General features: G+C 39.3%; 1 protein-coding gene across 1 annotated transcript in view; it reads right to left on the bottom strand.

Annotated features, from left to right (window-relative positions):
• Window positions 1-529: 529 nt before the first annotated feature.
• csmd2 (CUB and Sushi multiple domains 2) overlaps window positions 530-20,829 on the bottom strand; it is a 313,713-nt gene continuing 293,413 nt past the window's right edge. Inside the window, exons 55-71 of the mRNA XM_084130492.1 lie at window positions 20,638-20,826; window positions 20,334-20,507; window positions 18,003-18,185; window positions 15,614-15,790; window positions 13,922-14,101; window positions 13,610-13,783; window positions 13,241-13,414; window positions 12,848-12,921; window positions 12,641-12,752; window positions 12,254-12,433; window positions 11,292-11,357; window positions 10,976-11,137; window positions 9,633-9,745; window positions 8,541-8,628; window positions 6,798-6,930; window positions 6,515-6,692; window positions 530-4,341 (exon numbers count right to left, since the gene is read on the bottom strand). Coding sequence (XP_083986618.1) covers window positions 6,533-6,692; window positions 6,798-6,930; window positions 8,541-8,628; window positions 9,633-9,745; window positions 10,976-11,137; window positions 11,292-11,357; window positions 12,254-12,433; window positions 12,641-12,752; window positions 12,848-12,921; window positions 13,241-13,414; window positions 13,610-13,783; window positions 13,922-14,101; window positions 15,614-15,790; window positions 18,003-18,185; window positions 20,334-20,507; window positions 20,638-20,826 — 2,339 coding nt within the window. The 3' untranslated portion in view covers window positions 530-4,341; window positions 6,515-6,532. The remainder of the gene's footprint in view (window positions 4,342-6,514; window positions 6,693-6,797; window positions 6,931-8,540; window positions 8,629-9,632; window positions 9,746-10,975; window positions 11,138-11,291; window positions 11,358-12,253; window positions 12,434-12,640; window positions 12,753-12,847; window positions 12,922-13,240; window positions 13,415-13,609; window positions 13,784-13,921; window positions 14,102-15,613; window positions 15,791-18,002; window positions 18,186-20,333; window positions 20,508-20,637; window positions 20,827-20,829) is intronic.

Genomic DNA, 20,829 nt, shown 5'->3' on the forward strand with positions numbered 1-20,829 from the left:
ATAGCCAGAGCAGAGCAGTCCTTTAAAAGTCCTTCAAGGCTGGGCTCGTGCCTCTTACATACTGGAGAGAAACGCATGGATGTGGTTCTCAAAATGACAATAAAAGGACGAAAAGAAGCTGGAAAAGTGCATACCAAGATATTTTCACATCGACCTCCAGACAAAACTGATTTGTTCATTGTGTAGTATAACATTTTCATATACTTCTTCAATATAAGCTGCAGTGTGCAATTTAAATATACCGATATGCAGTCTTTTAGGGGTGCCGCTTTTCTGATATGTTATTAAGGGACATTTCATGAGTTATGTAGTTTGTTGGATGTTCACAATATGTATAGCAGATATAACATAGACATTTCCAGAATTAAACATACATTCAGTGAAATCCCGATATTGTCTACATCCAAACTTCTCGCCTTTGAAAGACACTGAAAAAAGACACAAATATGTTTTCTGACACTACGAGGTGGTCTTGACATTACAACAGGATAACATTAAGATCGTTGTCGTTGCTTCATATAACTTGTAGCACGCAAGATTAAAAAAAAAACAAGCTCACTTTCACGTCATGCTAACAAAACCTTAATGAAAAGGGCTCATCACAACTATGTAAATTTGTGACAATGTAAATGATTTGAGATGCTGGTCTCCATTTTAGTGTATGTATGTGTGATTCAGTCGGGCTGAGAATAAAATAAAATATATGGAGGGCTGCCAGGCACAGCTCGTCACATGAAGACGTAAGCACCAGTTTTGGGTTAATAAAAAATGATGGTATGACACTGATAACACATCAGCGCTGTGAAGGGAGCACGTCTGATTTAGTGATCGTGCAATGACGACACTACAGACTGGAACACTGACAGGACATGTTGAGTACTTCAGCTATTTCACTGTTACCATTGCTAAATGCCATGAATAATACCGTAAATGCTGTAATGCTTTTGATATCTCTCTATATATGTACATGAAATAGGCTGATGCCTTTGACTTTAGCCCTATTCGGACGGGACTAGTTTAACATGGAGAGGTGGGGTAAAGTAATAATTACCAGAGCTTCTCTGTGATTTTAGTTCTGTCTGAATGTGCCATCTCAGTAATGATTACGGACAATGTCAGTAAAGATTATGGCGACTTTTACCTTCAGTAAAAAGGTCCGGAAAAATGACCTCAGGTAATACTAATCCCATGCGAATAGACCCTCTGTAAATATGTACGTAAATATTTCGTCATTTCCTGTTTAAAAGTAGTTTTCCGCGTTTTTTCAAGTATGGAGACGCTTGAAAAAGCATTCAGTTGCGTTCTAGACGCTGGGACAAGTCTGTGGCAAAACTCAAGTGTTTTCCACACACCATTCAGATCAGAAAGATCGAAGCACTTGTTAGAGGCACAAAACATCTTTTAGCGTTAGTTACTGTAAGTGCCTATTACTAACAAAATCCAATCTGAAGTTAATTATTACATTGTTCGACCAGACATAACTGTTTTATATAAATATAGGTTATATGTGTTTGCGCACGTGATATCAGGATGCAACGTAATACGCACATGACGACACGAGTTACCCCTCCCACTTCTGCTAGTTTTACTGAGAAATCTTATCCCGTGCGAATTTGCCATTAATATTACAGACGTCCTGAGGTAAAATTACATTACTCCATCTACCCTTGTAAAGTTAATCCCATCCGAATAGGGCTTTTGGCAAAGCAGCACCATAGGTTTTGCAATAGATTTGCAAAATTAATAATATTCACAATACAAGAATATTCTACAAATAGACAAATACTAGCTGGAAGGACAAAGACGACAGAGTGATTACTTGCTCCCTTAAAGTGCAGGTTCTAACCTAAGGAATTATGTGAAGATATAAATTAATTGCACGCTTTAGGGTGCTGGTCTTTATTTTTTGTATTTGTTTGATTCTCTTAAGCTAAGAATAACAAAGACTCGACTAAACAGAGAAGCAGCGTCTTTGAAATTCTCCCCTACAACTGGCAGCTCTTGACCATTGTGCAATAATAACAAAAATGGAGCAATAAGAAGAGATTAGATACACCACATTTAGCGTTACCAAGGCACTGTTACGAGAAACAGATGGACAAGTGTGAAACACAGTCTGCCTGGATACTTCAACAACAGTATGGGTTCAAATACACATATAAAGATGACAATGAAGTAGAGGAGATGACTTTGAAGCCCTTTGTGCCTTGATTTGTGTGTGTGTTAAGTGTAATTTTGTAGCATTTTAAAAGGAGCTATTTCTAATGTCAGAATTATAAATCTGGCAGCATTGCTATTGTTGTAGGTTTGCTGAGGCATAACAATGCAAATCTGCAGCAAAATGTTGTCTGATATGTGGCAAAAGCTTTAAGATGACTTCTACACTGATAAAGCAATTCAAAATGTAAAAAAGAACATCTTGTAAATATGTGAATGTGAATGTCAATAGGTTGAAGATAATGTACCTGCTAAACTCCTGGCCCATAAAATCCCAAGGGAAATACAATCTTTGCTTTTTCGATCAACTTACATTTGAAACAATCTCTGGGTAATATCACATTAACAGAACGATGATAGGCTACCGATTTCAAAAGTAATAAACCTGTAAAAGCAATTATATCAGAGATTGATTTCAGAAGCTGAACAGTACAGCACATAAACTGGAGGAATTTAAATGCCCACTGGAAAGTAAATGCCGGCTTCAGGTAACAGAGGCCATAAGACAAGAAAATCGAACCGAATGATGCAAAAACAAGCAGCGACAATAATATTCAATAACTGAATTACAAATCTCAAAAACAGCGGCCAGTTAAAGGATGCTGCACCCAGAATATAGTGTATTCTGACAACAAAATACAAGCTATTCAGTATGCAGATCTATCCCGCTCCATTTGTACACCTCCCAAGCTGTTGCTCATCTTCAAACCTTCCCATCAAGTTATTGGGGCAAATGCATGCAAATAAACAACCAGCATTGGATTAGTGTTTTAAGGAGTGATTTCTAAGCCCCTTTTGCTTATCGTAAGTGTGGTGTGGGCATGGATGACATGGAGGAATATGCAGGGAAACAGATTATGACACAAAGCTACAGAGATTAAAGATTTTCACGCTTATTTGGTGTTGGCTCCTTTTGACTAAATCCGTCATCCTTATCCTTGACTTCAGAACTTGAGGACTGAAAGCAGACCCTCCCTTGGTTATGAAAGACATATTTCAAGTTATATTTATCTCTGTACTTCAAGTCTTCAAGGGCTGTGTTGCTTTTTTAATCTATGTATGAAAATCATTTGATCCATGACATTCAATGACATCAGAAGCCCACCACCTAAAATCTGCCTGACATCAGGAATATCTATAAACGCTAGTGAATGGTTCATCAACAAATCCTAGCCATTAAACCAAGAACATCAAACTCAGAACATCCAAATCCACTCCTTGGTAATATAGAGGAAATCCAACCCTCCAATGTGGGCTGCTTTTCTTCTGTCAATGTGGGAAAAAGAAAACAACAGCCGATAATGGCCGTGAAGTCAGCTTCATAAAGCCCCTGAACACATAAACACGTGCACCGTGTCTTTTCATGTTCTCCGCTGGGCTGCTCAGAGGGTTGGACTGTCCATTCTCAGTCAGGATCATGATAAGATGGTGCGAGAACACTTGTTCCTTCAAGCTGGAATGAGAAAAGAGATGCTACAGCTAGAATCCACATCTTCTAATAAGCCTCTGAATCTCATTCCGCTTCAAGTCGAGGTGTGGAATAACATGCTCAGGGAACTGATGTGTCAGAGAGAGTGTCCTCAGTGAAGTCTGCACTTGTTTGTGATTTTAGTTCAAGGTGGATATGGGATAAACTAAGCCAGAACGCACTCCATAGAAAACAACTCAAGGTAAAAAAGTTAAACAAAGCTTCTCCAGCAACATGCTTCTCTTGACTTCCTGTTCACATGAAGGCTTCCTCTACCTCAAGAGTAAGAATGGGCGGGCTTCGTTTGACCGAACAATGTACCTCTTGTCTTTTTTTGGCAAGCGACGACTGTGAGCTTCACATGTGTCCGTTCGCGCTGCCACAGTCAAACAGGACGTTCCCTCAGAAGGAAAAAAGAGGAGACAGCAGAAGAGTGTAGGAACAGAGTTTTAGCTAGCAAACACTGACGTGGTTTTTTTATCAGTGCATCTCTGTTGATGCATTTTTACAGCATTGTTATCAAGGTTTATCACTTTTTGTCACATTGGAATTGGTTTACAAATGAAAAACAAAAAAATCCTCCTCTTTAGTCCATCCGTCTGGCCCATTCGTAACTATGGGGATAGTTGTTTGGAGAGGGAAAGACTATATCCAGCCTGTGAAAAGAGGAAAGAGACAGAGAAGGAATTAAGAGTAGAGAAGACACATATATCTGCAGTGTTGGAGAAACTACTTCGAAACTTCTCAAGAGACATAGTTAAACTACTGTCAAATTTACTATAGCTACAAATTACTAAAAAAAAGTATCTAACTATGTTGAAGCAGCTGAATCACAACTCCCAATAACAGTGCCTTTGATTACTTGCTCGGCTTAAACAGTTGTGCGCAAAAAACAAACAAACAAACAAAAGAAAAAGAAAAAAAAAGTGCTAATTGTGTTTCAAAATTAGCCCATTAATGGAAAAGCTATTTTAAAAACAGCTGAGGTACTATTAGGATACCGAAAAACGTAGTTAATAGCAATGCTACTTTTAGTTGGTTACTGCCCAACACTGCTTTTCAGATGGAATGGATAAGAAAAGAAGTGAAAAGAAGAAAAAATAGAGAAAGAGGGGTGCTCAACACAACTGTTTCAGACTAACATTATCACAACACTGCAATAGCAAGGTACATTTTTAACTTAATTCATAAAAGTAATAAAATAAAAAAAAATCCTCAGAGCCTGTTTCAGGTTCAAATTAGCAGATGAGACTTAAATACATGGGATACAGGGGGGGAAACCAATTACAAATCCTGCCCAAGTTCATAGTCTGCGGCTTAGATTAGGTGCTCTTTATATATATATATATATATATATATATATATATATAAAAACTTTGAAAAGGGTACAACAGCTGATATAAATAAATTAAAATTCAATATTTCTCTATCCTTATCCCCTTCCCTCAGCAGTTTGTTTTCCATTTGGACTAAGGGCAAAACTAGGGCGATAAAGTCAGTTTCAGAAGTACAATTTCTCCAGTTTTAATTCCCCCTCTCCCCACTCAACATTCAAACAAACTATATGCTGAAAAGGCAGTTTAGGTATAATAGCAGAAATATACAGCAAATGATGCCACTAAATCATTCCAAAGCAACTATGTGAGGATATATTGCTTTTTTTCCCTTTCCCTGAGGTCTATGTCCTCATTCGGCTTATTATATCGCAAGATTTTATATGTGGTCGGCAATGACCTTTTCATCTCTGATGCCATGCTAGTTTGTACAGTAGTCTAATGAAGCACGTTATATGTGGATGCAGAATGCTAAGGTCACAGTATGACTCTGAAATCTAGAAAAATGTCTAACAAGTTAAAAAAAAAAAAAAAAAAAAAAATCACAAATGGCTCGTTTCCACCGAGCGGTACGGTACGGTACAGTACAGTACGGTACGCAATTATTTACGTTTCCATTGTCAAAAGTTGTGAATGGTACCAAAATGCCAAACGAACTGTACCACTTTTTTGGTACCCTTCCGTTGGGGTACCTAGCACAGTGGTATGGTACCTAAAGGGTGGAGCTAGACTCACTGCAGAACGTTGATTGGTTGACAGAGAACTTGCGCGTGCTACAAGGGAAATGACAACATTTTTAAAACACAACACCGTTGCAAAACAATGTTGGCGCGTAGCATAACATTACCGTGGTCGACCCAGGAGGTGCAGACCTTCCTGGGTATCATGAAATGAAAAGGTCTTTCAGCATGTTTCTGAGAAGATGGCTGCCGAGGGGTTCCAGCGGACGTCCGAGCAGTGCCGCATTAAATGCAAGAAACTGCAGACTGACTACTGTAAGGTGAAAGACCACAACAGCCGGAGTGGTGTACACAGAAAAAATTGGAAGTGGTTCGATATGATGGACGCCATCTACGGAGACAGACCGGCGAGTTTGGGAAGAGAAGGAGGCATCGATACGAGTTAGGATACTGTTTCAAAAGAAAACAATTATCTCTGTTCCAAAACCTTATGGACTTCCTATGGAAACACGCTCCTGGCGCAAAGGCTGTTCCAAAATGTATTTCTGAGGCAAACTGAAACAGTTATTAGCTAACATATTTGGCTACAATATCATAGCTAGTATGTGCCCGAAGCAACAAAAAAAAAAAAAGGCTTCATGTAATTTTACAAAATTCCATTTAAAGTCCCGCACAATTACGGTTTTATCTGAATACAGATAAAAATAATTTTGAGATTATTACAGATACAGGCTCTGCAGCACAACCCCAGTCATAACAAATCAATCAAAGTCAGGCCGATCACTGAGAATGAATCTTTCTGGTTGAAGACTCACCTTTGACTAGAGAGGTCGCTATACTGCTGTGCACACTGTGCTGACCGTGAACTCTGTCTCATTGGTCATGATGTCAGTGGGCTGGATATTGCGGTCATACATAGGGTTTTCGAAAGTTGCCCTTCCGTTGGTGTTCTCATGGCCCACATAACCATTGAAGGGTACTTTGGGCCTTTTTCTGAAAGCAAGCAAGACATATGAACAAATATTCTGGAGGAGTGATTCATAATACATACACAAATAAATTTACAATAAATTATAAATCTTCCGTGAACTGCTTTACCTGTGTTTGTAGAGATAGAGAGCGAAGCCTGCTATAATCATGGCAATAAAAGGCACTAAAATGGCTGCTGCCACTGAACTGCTATTGGAGGCAAAGTTATAGCCTGGATTCACTCCAGTTGGATCAAGGCCCTCTGTAAAATAACATACGAAGGAACCATTTATGAAATAACAATAACTAACCACAAGTTAAAAGTTCAATCAAAGCATGTGTTCAAATTGATTTTAAAACCATGTTACAAATAAGAAATTAATACATGAAATGTGGCAACTTCATATCCCACTGTTTTGTATAACTCAACTAGGGGACGTGTTTTTGGGAGATGTCAAACTGCATTATATTGACAATGCTTTTTTAATTACAGATATCAAGACCCGGCAAAGATGAAGTCATTCAGAATTCACTTTTCTATTTCGACCACAGAGCTTTCCTAAACAACAAGAGAGTGTCAGTGCACCTGTTCATCAGACAATGCCAAAAAGCTTCCCAATAACATCAAGGCTGCAAGTGGGAGATTCAATTAACTAACTCAATAGAGCCAGCTCATCAAAACAACATAAAATGATGGAATATGGGTGTGCACACACACACACACACATGCTCTTTCCCCTACAGCCCCTCTTATTAATAAATCTTCTGTTTGCTCAATCTGTCAGACTATGTTGGGATATGAGTCTATACAGCTGTCGTTTATAAATGAAGGCGCACCTTTTTCATCACAGCAGGATTTGACAGACCGTTCATGGTTTGGCCTCCACAAGCTGTACACAAGATACTTAGACTGACTCTACTTTTCCTTTCTCTCTTTCTAAACTGTATGATAATAATACATGATAGCTTTTGTGCGCAGCATTGGCAGTATATATCATTTTTAAACATTTCATTGATAAATAATTATAGAGGAATCAACACAGACTTAACATTTTAATGGCTTAAAAGCTGAAATGTTTATTGTATTCAATATTAAAATACTTTGCTAGCTTAAAAAAGCAGAGACAACTAAATGCAAATAATTGATGGACTGATTTTTTTTTAGTATCCCAACCATCTGACACAGATAACCCCCTGAAAGGGTTCAATACCTAATATTTTAATATTTTATTTAATAGAACTCGCAACTCCAGAACTCGAGGGGTAACCATTGTAATGCCTGATCAGAGAATGTAGAATAAGTCACTTGCATAGGGTATAAGGTGAGCTAGCATGCAATGCTATGCTACTGCTACACTAAGCTAGTACACTGAACAGTTTCAGCCAATGGAATCACTTCGGTGTCCTAGGTGTGCTTGATTTAACAGGAAAACCAAATTGTTCATGAAAGTGGATATGTTAGTTCGATCAGTGAGGACAGTGCTTGGGAACGCTGTTTGAAAACAGTCGCTATTCTGTTTGGTACTGCTATTGGCGCAGTCATGAGACACTTTCAGTTAAATATTCCTTCTTTTTGCTACAAAAAACAGTATTTCTGTCATTTTAGATGTTCAGAATTAGGTAAAGGTATAAGTTCACCCCAAAATTCAAATTCTGTCATCAATTACTCATACTCGCATTATTCCGAACCACTTCTGTTAATCCTCGAAACACAAATAAAGATATTATTAAGTTCATTTGTGCTTCGAAGACAAACAAAAGTCTTATAGGTGTGGAACAACATAAGGCGGGGTAATTGATTTTTGGGTGAAACAAACCCTTTAAAGAATAAGTTTTAACAAATGAAGTGTCCTATAAGACAAGCAAACATACCCAGCCTCTGAAGTCCAAACTGGCCGAAGCCTTTTCCTCGAACAAAGCCTTGGTATACAAATGAATCAGATGAAGGCATGTACGACACCTGTGGAGAAAAACACAAAACAGAAGTGTAAAGAATTTTCAAAATGTCAAAAATGAGCCACTGAAAGGTAATATGTGTCACTCATGTGAAAGACTACTTATGTTTGACATTTACTTTCCCCATCATTCCTCACTGAGGCATAAAACGTGTACATATGTGAATACAAACAGACAGGCACACATAAAACGAGCTTTCTCATTTATCCTCTGCCTCTTGTGCTCTTTCTCTCTCTTACATGAACACACACACAAGAGCCACACACTCATGGCCCACACTTTTAATTACACTCTCCTAGGTGCTTGTCCCGTGTGCATTGGAGGGGGTAGAGACGTCTGGCCCTGATTACCCAGCAATGATTTAACTGACGTTTTAATTAAAAGAAAAACTTTGTCGGTGCTCTTCTATCCCCAGGAGTGACAAGGTGTGTGTGTGTGTGTGTGGTTGAGGGTTTCAGTAGTTACAAGTAGCCCAAGGTCTGGCCCTAGACAAGAGCCCTTACATCAGCCTGTGAGTACTGAAGAACTCTTTGCACACTCTCAGGTTGCAGTAAAGGTACAGAAACCTCCATCTTTCAAAGTGACACCACGACTTTGTGAAGACTACATCTGCATGAAGTCATACCGTAAAGTAGAAAGGACTTGCATCAACATAAAAGCAAAGCTGTTGAAATCAATTGCAAGATGCTTCTCTTTCCCAGTAACCAGTCTACTAAAGAATAAGTCAACTGGATGGCTGGGTCAAGTTAAATCATACCTACGTGGCTTAAATATTTGATCTGTGGTTGCTTAATATCTTCAAAGCAAACAATCTATTTGAATCTAATCCATTACAACGTGGAGAATCTCTATAATCATCACAATGATTATTATTTCCACGTTTCACACTGCAGGGAGTGTCCATTTCAACATATCAGAATAATGATTTTATGGATGTACTGCAAACAAGGGATTTCCTGTGACAACTGCAGAGAAGATCAGAGGAAACGGAAAGAGGAATTTACATACATGTCCGTCAAGTGCCCAGTTGTCAATTTTGAACTTGTTAACGAAGATCTCCACAGGACCGCGGATCTGATACACCTGCAGCAACAACTGGGCTTCTTCTTTCTTATAGGTACCTGCAGGAATGGAGAGGATGTGTATGTGAACAAAGCTGTTAAAAAGTTGGTGCACCTACAATAAGTGTTAATGAGTGTCATGAGATTGTTATAGCGATAAAAATATTAAAAAAATGGAAAACATAATTGTCAGGTTTTTGTACTTTTTTTATTGGTTTTATATGGTTTTGCATGTGTGTGTACTAGAGGTTGACACTTTAAGCTTGATGTCGACTAATCACTGATCATGGCCTATAGAGGGCGCAACAGAATAATGACATACAAATAAATACATACTCTGAGAGCGCTCCACAATAAATGTTTGATTATACCATCTGGATGCTCAAAATTGATTGGGTGAATGCATGATTTAAACAGCTTACTATACAAGCAAGTTAATCGCAGTCCTAAACTAATGTGCTGCTGCTTTGTAACGCACACACATACAGACAGTAGCTCACAGAAACATTCAGTAGCGCAGAAATGTATTGTCAACATTGTTCTGTGATTTATTAATAAAATAGCTAAGAAACTGAAAAGTTCTAGCATAATACTCTTAGTAACTAAAACCCACAGCTTCACTATTAGTAGAGAGACGCTGCCAACATGCAATCGCTCTCTAACTAATGCATTCATATAAATGTAATCTTTACTGTGCTACTTTATCTGTATCTGATTTAGAACGAGCAGAAATCTGTGAGAAATATAACGTCTCAAAGACAAAAGAACTGATAAAAATAAACTGTTATGTAGAAGCAATAGCATTGTGTGCAGCGCTGTGTCATATGCCATAGCTGTGCACAAGGCAACCCGCGTTTGTGTCTCAGCTCGATGTTCAGGTTATTTGTTCATTAATGACATCATCAGCGACTAATGGACGTCGACTTGATCACATAAATGTTGACTTAAAAAAATCTGAATCTTATAAAATTGTTAAATTATTTGATATTTTAGGAAATGTATGACCCCTGTGATACACAGCCCTGAGGGTCTGTAGAGGTCCTCGGCTCCTCGCTATGATATAATTTCCTATTTAATTTTTATTTATTTTTTTATCCATGAAAAAAAAAAAAAAAAAAGGTTTGGAATAAGTATACAGAATTTTTTTGGCTGAACTTTTCCTTTTAAGAGAACACAAAACACAGTGCTGGGGGCAGTACAAGCCAGAAAATTGTCATTACCTGGCTGCTGAAGCGTCGCAAATGAGTGGTTGGTGAAATGTGTTGTGAGGTTAAAATAAAAAACACTCACCAGCCAGATTAAGCTGTACTCCGCTGTGGTCCGTGAGAGTGCCATTGACCCGATTGCTGAACGGTTCAAAAGCAGTTATGCTAAGCATTGCTGGCTGCTTCTTCCCTAGATATTCGTACGAACCCCTCCAAAGAGAGTTCTTAGCAAAAACCCCACTTGGCACTGAGATAGAGGCACAGAATAGAAGAACAGATTGAAAGAAACAGAGACAAGAATTATTATACATTCAAGTGACTAAAATATTTTAGGGGGATTTGTAATTAACTTGCCTTCCATTGAAAGATTATTTAAATGTATGGTAGACGGTGAAACTTACCGGGTAGCTTTGTGTTGGGTGGCTCTTGCACGGTTCCTACAGTTTTTCCACTTGGTCTGTTATCAGCTATGGAATAAGTCATATATGGTGTTAGAGGAAGTGGAAGAATACAGAAGACAGGACCTGTCAATAAATGTGATTTGGTTTGTTTATATAATATATATGCGTAGTCATGATGTACACGATGTACCCTATACCATTCGGACAGAACATTTTCTATTATTTGAAATCTCACTTAATATGTCTGAATACCCAGTGAAGTCTACATCGCAGGACATTATAAGATGACTGGACACAGACAGTGGGGAAAAACAGCTTTATTAGATGTCAGACTATGTTGCCTCTCTCTGGTCTCCCACAGGTGCTGTTAATATCCTTCCACTGCAAAAGGCCAGAACCTTGCTTTTATAGCTTTGTTATAAAAGATTTCAGCAACATATTTCAACAACTCTTAGTTGCATTCAGCATCCATTTCAGCATTAACTTGAGACTAATACCATCTTCCTTTAGCAGAGTAAAAAGCAAATTGATAATCTTATATTTCTGCTCTACGCTCACAGTAGCCACAGTAAATACTGTATGGGCCCTGTTTATCTGAGGATGTTTTAAAGCAGTCTGGGCTGTCCAAAACCAAATCAATGCAATCAATTGGGCTAATCAGAGCTCTACTAATATGAACTTTCACCAATAACATGATGAATTGGGCACAACGATCACGCCAGTTGTGGAGATGAAACAGATGCACGTGGCCATTTATCAACATTTGTGGAGAAGAAAAATGTGGTTGAATACGGTAAATCATTAAATCTGTGAATAAAGCAGATGGGCTACACTAAAACACGCAAGTGGTACGAACATGTTCAAAAGCAATTGATCATTTTCTTCACATTTTTAATAGAAACAGGAAAAAATATTTTGGTTTGTAGGCTCAAGCATGTATTTGTAAAGCATTTTGTACATACGTGCACACAACGGAGGTTTCCCTGTCCAGCTGCCATCAGCCCTGCAGGTGCGGTGTTCAGATCCTCCAGCCAGGTAGAATCCAGGCTGACAGGTGTAGATGAGCGTATAACCCAGAGATGGCAGCTCTATGGCACCTACATCCGCCTGAGCGGGGAGCTCCGGCTGATTACAGTGATGAGCTGAGGAGAGAAAATCTTACATTGTGGAGGGTGTATTGTGAAAAACAAAAATAAAAAACAACTGTACAGAATTGCTTGAAATCAGGAAAGGTTGCTCTACTTTATTAATCACTACAGATAATTACATTATTATTATTTTAATACATTTAAAAAAATGTATTAAAATAATATCAGGTTAATTTTTTTTGTTGCAAAATTGCAGCTAACCGATGCACTCAGGCTGCATGCCACTCCAGGTGAGGTTGGGCAAACAGGTCCGAGAGATAGAACCCAGAAGAAGGTGGCCCTTTCTGCAGCTGTAGAATACTGAACTACCAATCTGTGAAAACAATCACACAAATAGTCAATAAATGACAAGAGAAAAAAAGAGTTCCAGATGTATTGAAAACAGCCCTGATCTGATGTGATTAGTACCTGGTAGCCTTGAGAGTTGTTCTGGTTGCCAAAGAGAGGAGTGCCAGGATCTACACAGCTGGTGTGACTGGGATCTGTAAAAAACAAACAAAACAAAAACAATTAGAAGTAATTCACAGTATGGTGCCTGTATAGTGCATCGCATATATGAATATGACTCAATCTAGTATAGATATCACACATACAGGTATGAAATGAGGTATATATGATATATGAGAATGAATATAAGGTTCTAAACAAAAATGTGTCACGGCTTCCACAAAAATATTAAGCAACACAACATTTTTCAACATTGATAAGAAACGTTTCTTGAGCACCAAATTAGCACATTATAATTATTTCTGAAGGATCATGCTTTTTTGAAATGTGAAGAAAGAATAAATCAGTTCTGACCTATGCAAGAAGGCTGGGTTCCACTCCAGGTTCCGTCATACTGGCAGTATTGCCGAGCAGAGCCAACCAGAATCAAAGGCGGGTAACATGAGAATGAAACAGAGGACAGGTATGTGAACCCTCTGTCTTCCCGCTTGCCTTGGGCTGGTATCCCTGGATCTCCACAAAATACAGCTGTAGGGAAAGAGAATTTCATTGAGGAAAACTCTGTACTATGAGGTATTAACATAATTAAACAAAACCAAAAATCTACAATGTAGAAACACCCAGTTAAAAATATATATGTGGATCTAAATGCTTATGAAAGGACAAACATTTCTGGTAAAAGCCAAACTATATTTTCAGTATTTCAGAAAAATTCACACTTACGAAAACATTGAGGCCGTTCACCACTCCAGTTTCCCATGCCCTGGCAGGTAAGGATGGTGGGAAGGGAAAGCTGGTAACCCTGATTACAGTTATAACTAATGCTGGACCCCCACTGGAAATCAGTCCCCACCACCTGCCCATTCGGGATGCTGGGAGGTGCCCCACACACAATGGCTGTGAGAGGAAAGAGACAATCAGTCATGTTGAAAAAGTAAACTAAATAAAATAATAAATAATAAATAAAATAACTGTCAACAGAGCACGATTTTGAAGTACACATGAAGCTTTAGTTCATAAGCGGTGGGCTTGAACCTTTGCAAACGGGCCTGGTGCCGTTCCATGTGCGGTCCTTGGTGCAGATGAGCATGGAGGCACGATCGGCATCCATAGTGAAACCCGGTGAACACTGGAAGCTCACACTGTGGCCGTATGTGAAGTCGCTGCCCAGTCTGATACCATTAGCTGGCACTCCAGGATCTCCACAGTTAATGACTGGAAGTGGGCAGAGAGAGTAAAGCAAAAGTCAAAGGAAGGCTGAAAGCCATTTGTGGTGTGATTAGAGGAAGTTCATGGCTGAAGTGAGGTGTGTGCCAAAATTTGGATGATTTGGAACCATTTTATAATTAGCCGTTTCATTGAAACAGATAACAAATTTAGGCAAAAACATTTTCATATTAAAAAGGGTCATAAACTGGAAGCAACAAGATTTTTTATCACTCTAAGTGGTGCCTTTAAATTAATGAACTGTTTTAGGCACCAGCTTTGGGAGGCTGTTTCCTCTAGTCACTTCCTGTAGTCTGAGGCCAATGGCACCTGCTCTGTGCCAAAGACACCAATGTGTCTGGAGCTGTAATGTTTGCACGTGACCTCCATTAGCTCAGAGTCTGAACAGTGAGCATTGTGTTTTTATGAGCATGGCAAGTCACTCGGGTGGCTGCCAAGATGGGAGACAGGGCTAGTCTCTATCTCTCCAACACAGGGCTGCTATGTAGACGTCCCAGATCAGCTTGTGTCCAGGGCAGGGATAATGGAGAACACTGTCCCTCATTATTAAGTCCTGAACCACAATGCATTGAAAAGCTTCACGCGAACAAAACCAATTCAACTCCAGCCTCTGGATTCCTCAAGAGCACAGTCACTGAGAGCTGTACTATTCAGAGCAGTTTAGCCTAAGAAAATCTCAAGAATAAAACCATGCCTTTCTAAAGCCACTTAAAGACCCTATGAAAAGACACAATGAACATAGCTGACTTATCCTGCATTCCATTCAACTTGGAAAGTGGGAATTTCCAACTAAAATTAAAATTGCAAAAGAAAGCCACTTGAATTCAGGCTTCCAACATGGAAACTTTCCAGTTTGACAAAACTTTGATTGAGATGGTGCTTGATCATACTGAACATAGAGTCACTCAGGGAGATGTACACAGACAACGACAAACTTTTAAGCAAATAAAAGGCATGATTGAGACAAAGTTCTTACATGGAATGACAATAAGACTTTTGCTAGGAGCCAGTCTCTGTTGATAACTGCAAAGCTAATGGAAATATTTAAGTTAGCCTTCGGTTACCAAGCTAAGAGCTTAGACTTATACTAGCCTAACATAGTGATAAATGCTTTAAAAAAGCTCTTGATTAGACAGAACAAAGATCCAGATAACATGCTATGTTTTTAATCAGACATTGAGGAAGAGGGATAAGATGTGCACCATGAATTTATAATTGATCATGTTAATTTTTCTTTTTATATTTCATGTGCAAAAAAAAGCTGATTGTCAAGCACAGCTCACACAGAACTCACTTTCAAACCAAGCAGCATTATTTGTCTTGTGGTGAATCTGCATAACCAACTTGAACTAGTTGCATGGGGAAATCTTTCTCCTTCACACAACATTTTCAATCATGTGGATTCCTACTGAAATGCTTGAATTTTACAAGATCCACCAAACAATGAGCCTGTAGTAATTGGCTAGTTTAGCTAGTTTAAAAAAGGTGTTGATGGGGCACCTGTGCATTCCGGCATGTCCCCGGTCCAGGTGCCATTGACAGTACAATGCCGGGTGAGCAGGCCGTTGGAGAAGTAGCCTTCTCTGCAGGAGTAGGTGATAGAGCGGGAAAACACAAGTCCATCATGGAATTGGATCATGGCGTTGCGGGGAGTTCCAGGGTTGCCACAGGAGACGACTGTGAAAAAGACAACAAGATAACATCAGATGGGATGCAAGGTGAGAAGGATACATGGTCAGCGTAGAACATGAATCCCAGGTTCAATGGAGGCTGGCACACTGCTAGGCATCTAAACGGGACTTGCACCTCCCCCAAACTGGACAGTTATTTGTTAATTTAGTGTGTAATTAATAAACACATTTACTGCAGGAGATTTCATACATTAGACAATCCTCTGCCCCAGGACAGGGCAGATGGAGCTTATTCATGGGTGTGTGCCAATAAAGAGCAGGTGGGCATACACTCACAACCAGGGATGCCACCAATATGGGCAAGAGGTTTGAGCACTGGAGACCTGCCAATGAAAACAAAAAGCTTAAGCGCTGAATAGCGAGCTTAAAACAACTAACAGCAAACTAGTAATTACCTGTTGTTATTATGGCACACCCCAGTGTCCGTTGGCTCTAAAAAGGTTTCACTTCAGAATACATATTTTATATTGGACACCAAGTGGTGACCCAACACAGCACCAAATATGTTTATTGGACAAAACTAAATTTCAATGGTTTCATGCTTTGGGCAGCAAATTCACCACACATTGTGGTCGGCATTAACCCTGGGGAATCAGGGACATGGACAAAATTTTGCATAAGAAAGTTTGCAACTACATGTCAACTACTAGTCATTAGAGTATTAAGGTGCATTCACACCTTAATATTGGTGATTTTGGGCGACACGAGCAACCGTGACCGTTGGCGACTGGGTGGGGCGTGTCCAGCGATGTGACAAAGTTGAGATATGTTCAACTTTATGCAAATGAAGATTCACTCTTCAGTGCCAAGTCCGACCGAGGCAAGATGACTGAGAAGCTCATTTTAGCTGTCAGAAATGGTCCTATAATTTATGATATGTCTCCATGTACATACGGTGGTACTCGCTGTGCTGACTCCGAGCCTGAATGGTTTTGTGAGCCTAGATAGACCGGCATTAGCCCTTTTGCTGCAGTTAAATAGCCACGATGGCAAAGAACACTCGCTATGTCTCGTTCATCTATAATATTATGCATTTTATGTACTGATTCCATTTATATTTAGATTTTAGACGTTTGTTTGTAACGGCAAGAAAACTGATCAAAGCCCAGTAGTTGATGACCACTATATCACATTATTATAAAACACACCTACTCTGAAAATTATGGTCAATTTCCTCATATAAGTGAATGCTGAGACATCAAACATTTGTGATGAGGACATAAATAAAAAAAGTCTTCTTGATCTCCCCTTGCACAAGACAATAAGCTTTTTATGTTGTGTTCAGGATGTAAATTTATGAGAGGGGGTTTAGGCTGTTATTGATTTTCTCTTGAAACGTCGGCATTTTCTGAGAATCCACCTTTTAAGCCACCACAGTTTGCTGAACTGGCATGGATAACAATAGCCCAAGGGTCAAATCAATAGAGAAACACAAACTTAGACACACACACATTTCAAACGCACAACCCGCGGGCATTTGGGAGGTAGGAATGGATTCAGATGACAGTGTGCTTTGTAGGAGATGCAAAACTAAAAATATCGCAAATGTTTAGGGGCGACTGTTAACAAGATGTGAGATTAAACAAATGGCTGGTGTTAAAAAAGTGGAGTAAGAAAAATGGCAGGCATCTCCACATGGGTAATTAACCTGGGTTTTTTGCTTCTCTGACATGCCTTTCTTTGGGATGTCAGCCTGACTCCGCAGGCGCTTTACACAAACCAACACGAGCAGAATAATAATGCTATTTAAGAGAGAAGGAGAGAGTGCGGACACAGCAGCACAGTGTCCAGGGGACCAGCAGGGTCGGCACAGTTGTCTGGGCAACCTGACTGGATAGTGTTCAGCATGTTGGGAAAAAGAAAAAACGGTACATGTGGAAGTGTAACATGTGTACACCCCGGGTGTACTGAGCCACTTTAAAGCTACAGCAGAGAACAGACGGGAACAATCTAGATGAAAATAACTTCTCATCAACCACTTTCTATCTCGGTCTGTCTGTCTGTCTCCATCTCCCTATCCTGTTTTGCACAAAGTTAAAACACAAGGGAATTTGTGTGAAGAATCAAATAACTCGCTGTCTGAGAAATTTGCATAGGCTACAATTTCGGGTAAAGCAGAATCTTCCGGAGGCAGAAGCAATTAATCATGCATTTTCATCCACATTCTTCTGCAAAAACCCAGGTTTCATTTTTCTTACCATGGCACTCAGGCTGGATGCCCACCCAGCTCCCGTTAGCCAGGCAGGTGCGTTCAGAGGACCCCTTCAGAATGTAGCCGGGCTCACAGCTGAATCGTACAACACTCCCTACAGAGAACTCCTCTCCCAGACGGATCCCGTGCACTGGAATGCCAGGGTCTCCACACAAACCGGCAGAATCCCCTGAAACAACACACATATGAAGACTAATAAGCACTTGGACTCTTATTCAGTGTACAGTCGGTGTCTCAAACCTGTGATATAGTCTCATATGGCAGTGTTAACAATAGGTATATCCATACATCGAGCCCCATCGATCAATTTTGACTTTTTTTCATTTTGGTTTGGCCTTAAAAATTACACATTTATATTAATGTTTTGAAAAATGAAATAAAAAAAATCAAAAGAAAAGAAAAAAAAAGAAAGAAAAAAAAAAACTGTAAAAAAACACATAAAATGAATATATATATATATATATATATATATATATATATATATATATATATATATATCGTGCTCAATGGACAATACAGGGATAAGTGAGTGATTTTGGACATAGCTTACATAACCAATGGACACAACTCAAACTAAATCGCTCCTATTTAAATCAATAGAGTTGTCTATACCCCTGAAGTACCATGAGTTTAAACTCTTAAAAAATTAAACTGTTTAAAAAATACCCTCAAACTAGTCCAATATAGATCCTTTGACAGAGAGAATGCATGGAAACCTACAATCTAGATACCCCGCAGGACATTCAGACTTGCTCTCTATTACATTAGGTTTTTATTTAAAGAGGTTAACTGAGATTTACACAAGATGATGAGTAATTTCATTCATATTTATTGAACAACTCTCAGCGGTAGACCTGGCATAGGAGATGAAAAAGAGGCATCACAGTGGCTTGGTTTAGGTGATAATTTACTTTGGATAAGAAAGCACCAGGGACAGAACATTTCCCTTAATTTCCCCGCTCATAATGCCGACGTGTGCACTCCATGATGTTCTTCAGTAAATCCTCTTATTTTGATCCTCTGATGCATTTACAAATGATCTTTCTATTCCCCATATATCCTCTGGTAATGCTCAACAAACAATCACTAATTCAATATGAATAGTGAGTGTTCTGGTGAAGGGCAAAGTAAATATTAAAGAATTACTACTATTTATTTACCACATATCGTTTTAAGAAACTCACACTGACAGGCCAGTTATTAACCACTAGATGTGCAGACTTTAGCAAAAAAAAAAGCCTAATGTACTTTTTGACAGCTGGCAGAAAGAAACTGCAATCTTTTGAGAAATGTGAATGTTATGAATTGTGACATAAATCTGTCAGTGGTTTTACAGCCATGGATGAAGCTCTTCTGGCATATCTGAGGGTTGCAATGGTCTGATGTGTTTATAGTGGAGCAGGGCAGCTCATTACCTGGCAGGCATGTGGGAGTGTGTGTCGCCAATCCCAATATGAGAAGATTAAAGCAGTTTATGGGGGGGGGGGGGGCACACTCGTCGCCCTTCCGGACGCTGCATAGATGGCAATATTGTATTACCGCCCACTGATCTGGGCTGTAATCCTGAAGCCATTGATTCATGATCTCACATGCTTACAATACCTCAGAGATGGTGTCATCTCAAATGTGAAAAATGGCGAACTATATATATTCAAATTTATAAACTTTGTAAAATATTCCCTTCTTTTCAAGTGTATATTCCCTTGTGAGAGAATCTGTGCGTCTGTTTCATATTTACAAAAACATAAGAGAGTTAAATATAAGGAAAAAACTTTTTTATTAGTACTTTGGTTTAGTACTGCCCTGAAGACACAGCATAACATATTTGCATGTACTCCATAAGAAAAAAATATTTAACTCAATTTACACAAATTATCCTGTTCAAAAGTTTCCATAGCTTTCTTAATATCGATGCATGTTTGAACATCAGTAACTGTTTGTAAGCTTTGTGATAGCTGTGTGTAAGTGCTTGCTTTCCAGAGTGGTAAAGCTGGATCTCAACATCATATTGTCACTGCGAAGAAGAGCTCAAATGTGCAGAGCATGCTGGGAAACCAAAGAGCGTTTCACCGCTCAGGACAAAATAGGGCCTCAAGATGTTTTGAAATAATAGTAGGTAGACTCTTTTGTGTAAATATAAAAATATTATAGTTAAATATATTTGTAAAATAATATTTATATAATAAGGTACTAAATATATATATTTTTTTAAATATGCTAAAAACATAGATGATGCAAGGAGCATGTAAACCATTAAGCAAAATTGTAATTGTGTGGATAAATTATGCATGTTGAATAGAGAAAAGATTTAGAGTACCAGAGCAATGTGGCATGGAGCCGCTCCATTGGCTATCCAGCTGGCACATGCGGGTGGTATTGCCCACAATGGTGCGCTGGCCGATGCAGCTGAAGCGGATAACAGAGCCCACAGTGCGTCTGTCCCCCGAGATCTGTGCATACGGAGGCATGCTGGGACGATCACACAGAATCACTGCGGCACACAGGAAAACAGACAAACCTTACCCAGAGTGCACAATGTCAGATCACATGTATAAACACATCAGAGTAAAGCAGGTTATGGAATTATTTGAGTGATGGTTTATCAGACTAAGATGACTCACAGAGGCACTTGGGTAGGGAGCGGTCCCATGTGCCATCTCCCTGACAGCTCAGAGTGCTGGTGCCCAGCAGGTAGTATCCAGGGTTACAGTTGTAAGAAACAGCGGTCTGGAAACTGTAACGATGAGGCCCGGTGGGCAGGACCTGTCTGACACCATTTTCCACATGTCCCGGATCAGTGCAGTTCACAACTA

Source organism: Abramis brama, assembly GCF_963993115.1.
Source record: "Abramis brama genome assembly, chromosome: 12".
In the NCBI taxonomy this organism is placed as follows: Eukaryota; Metazoa; Chordata; class Actinopteri; order Cypriniformes; family Leuciscidae; genus Abramis; species Abramis brama.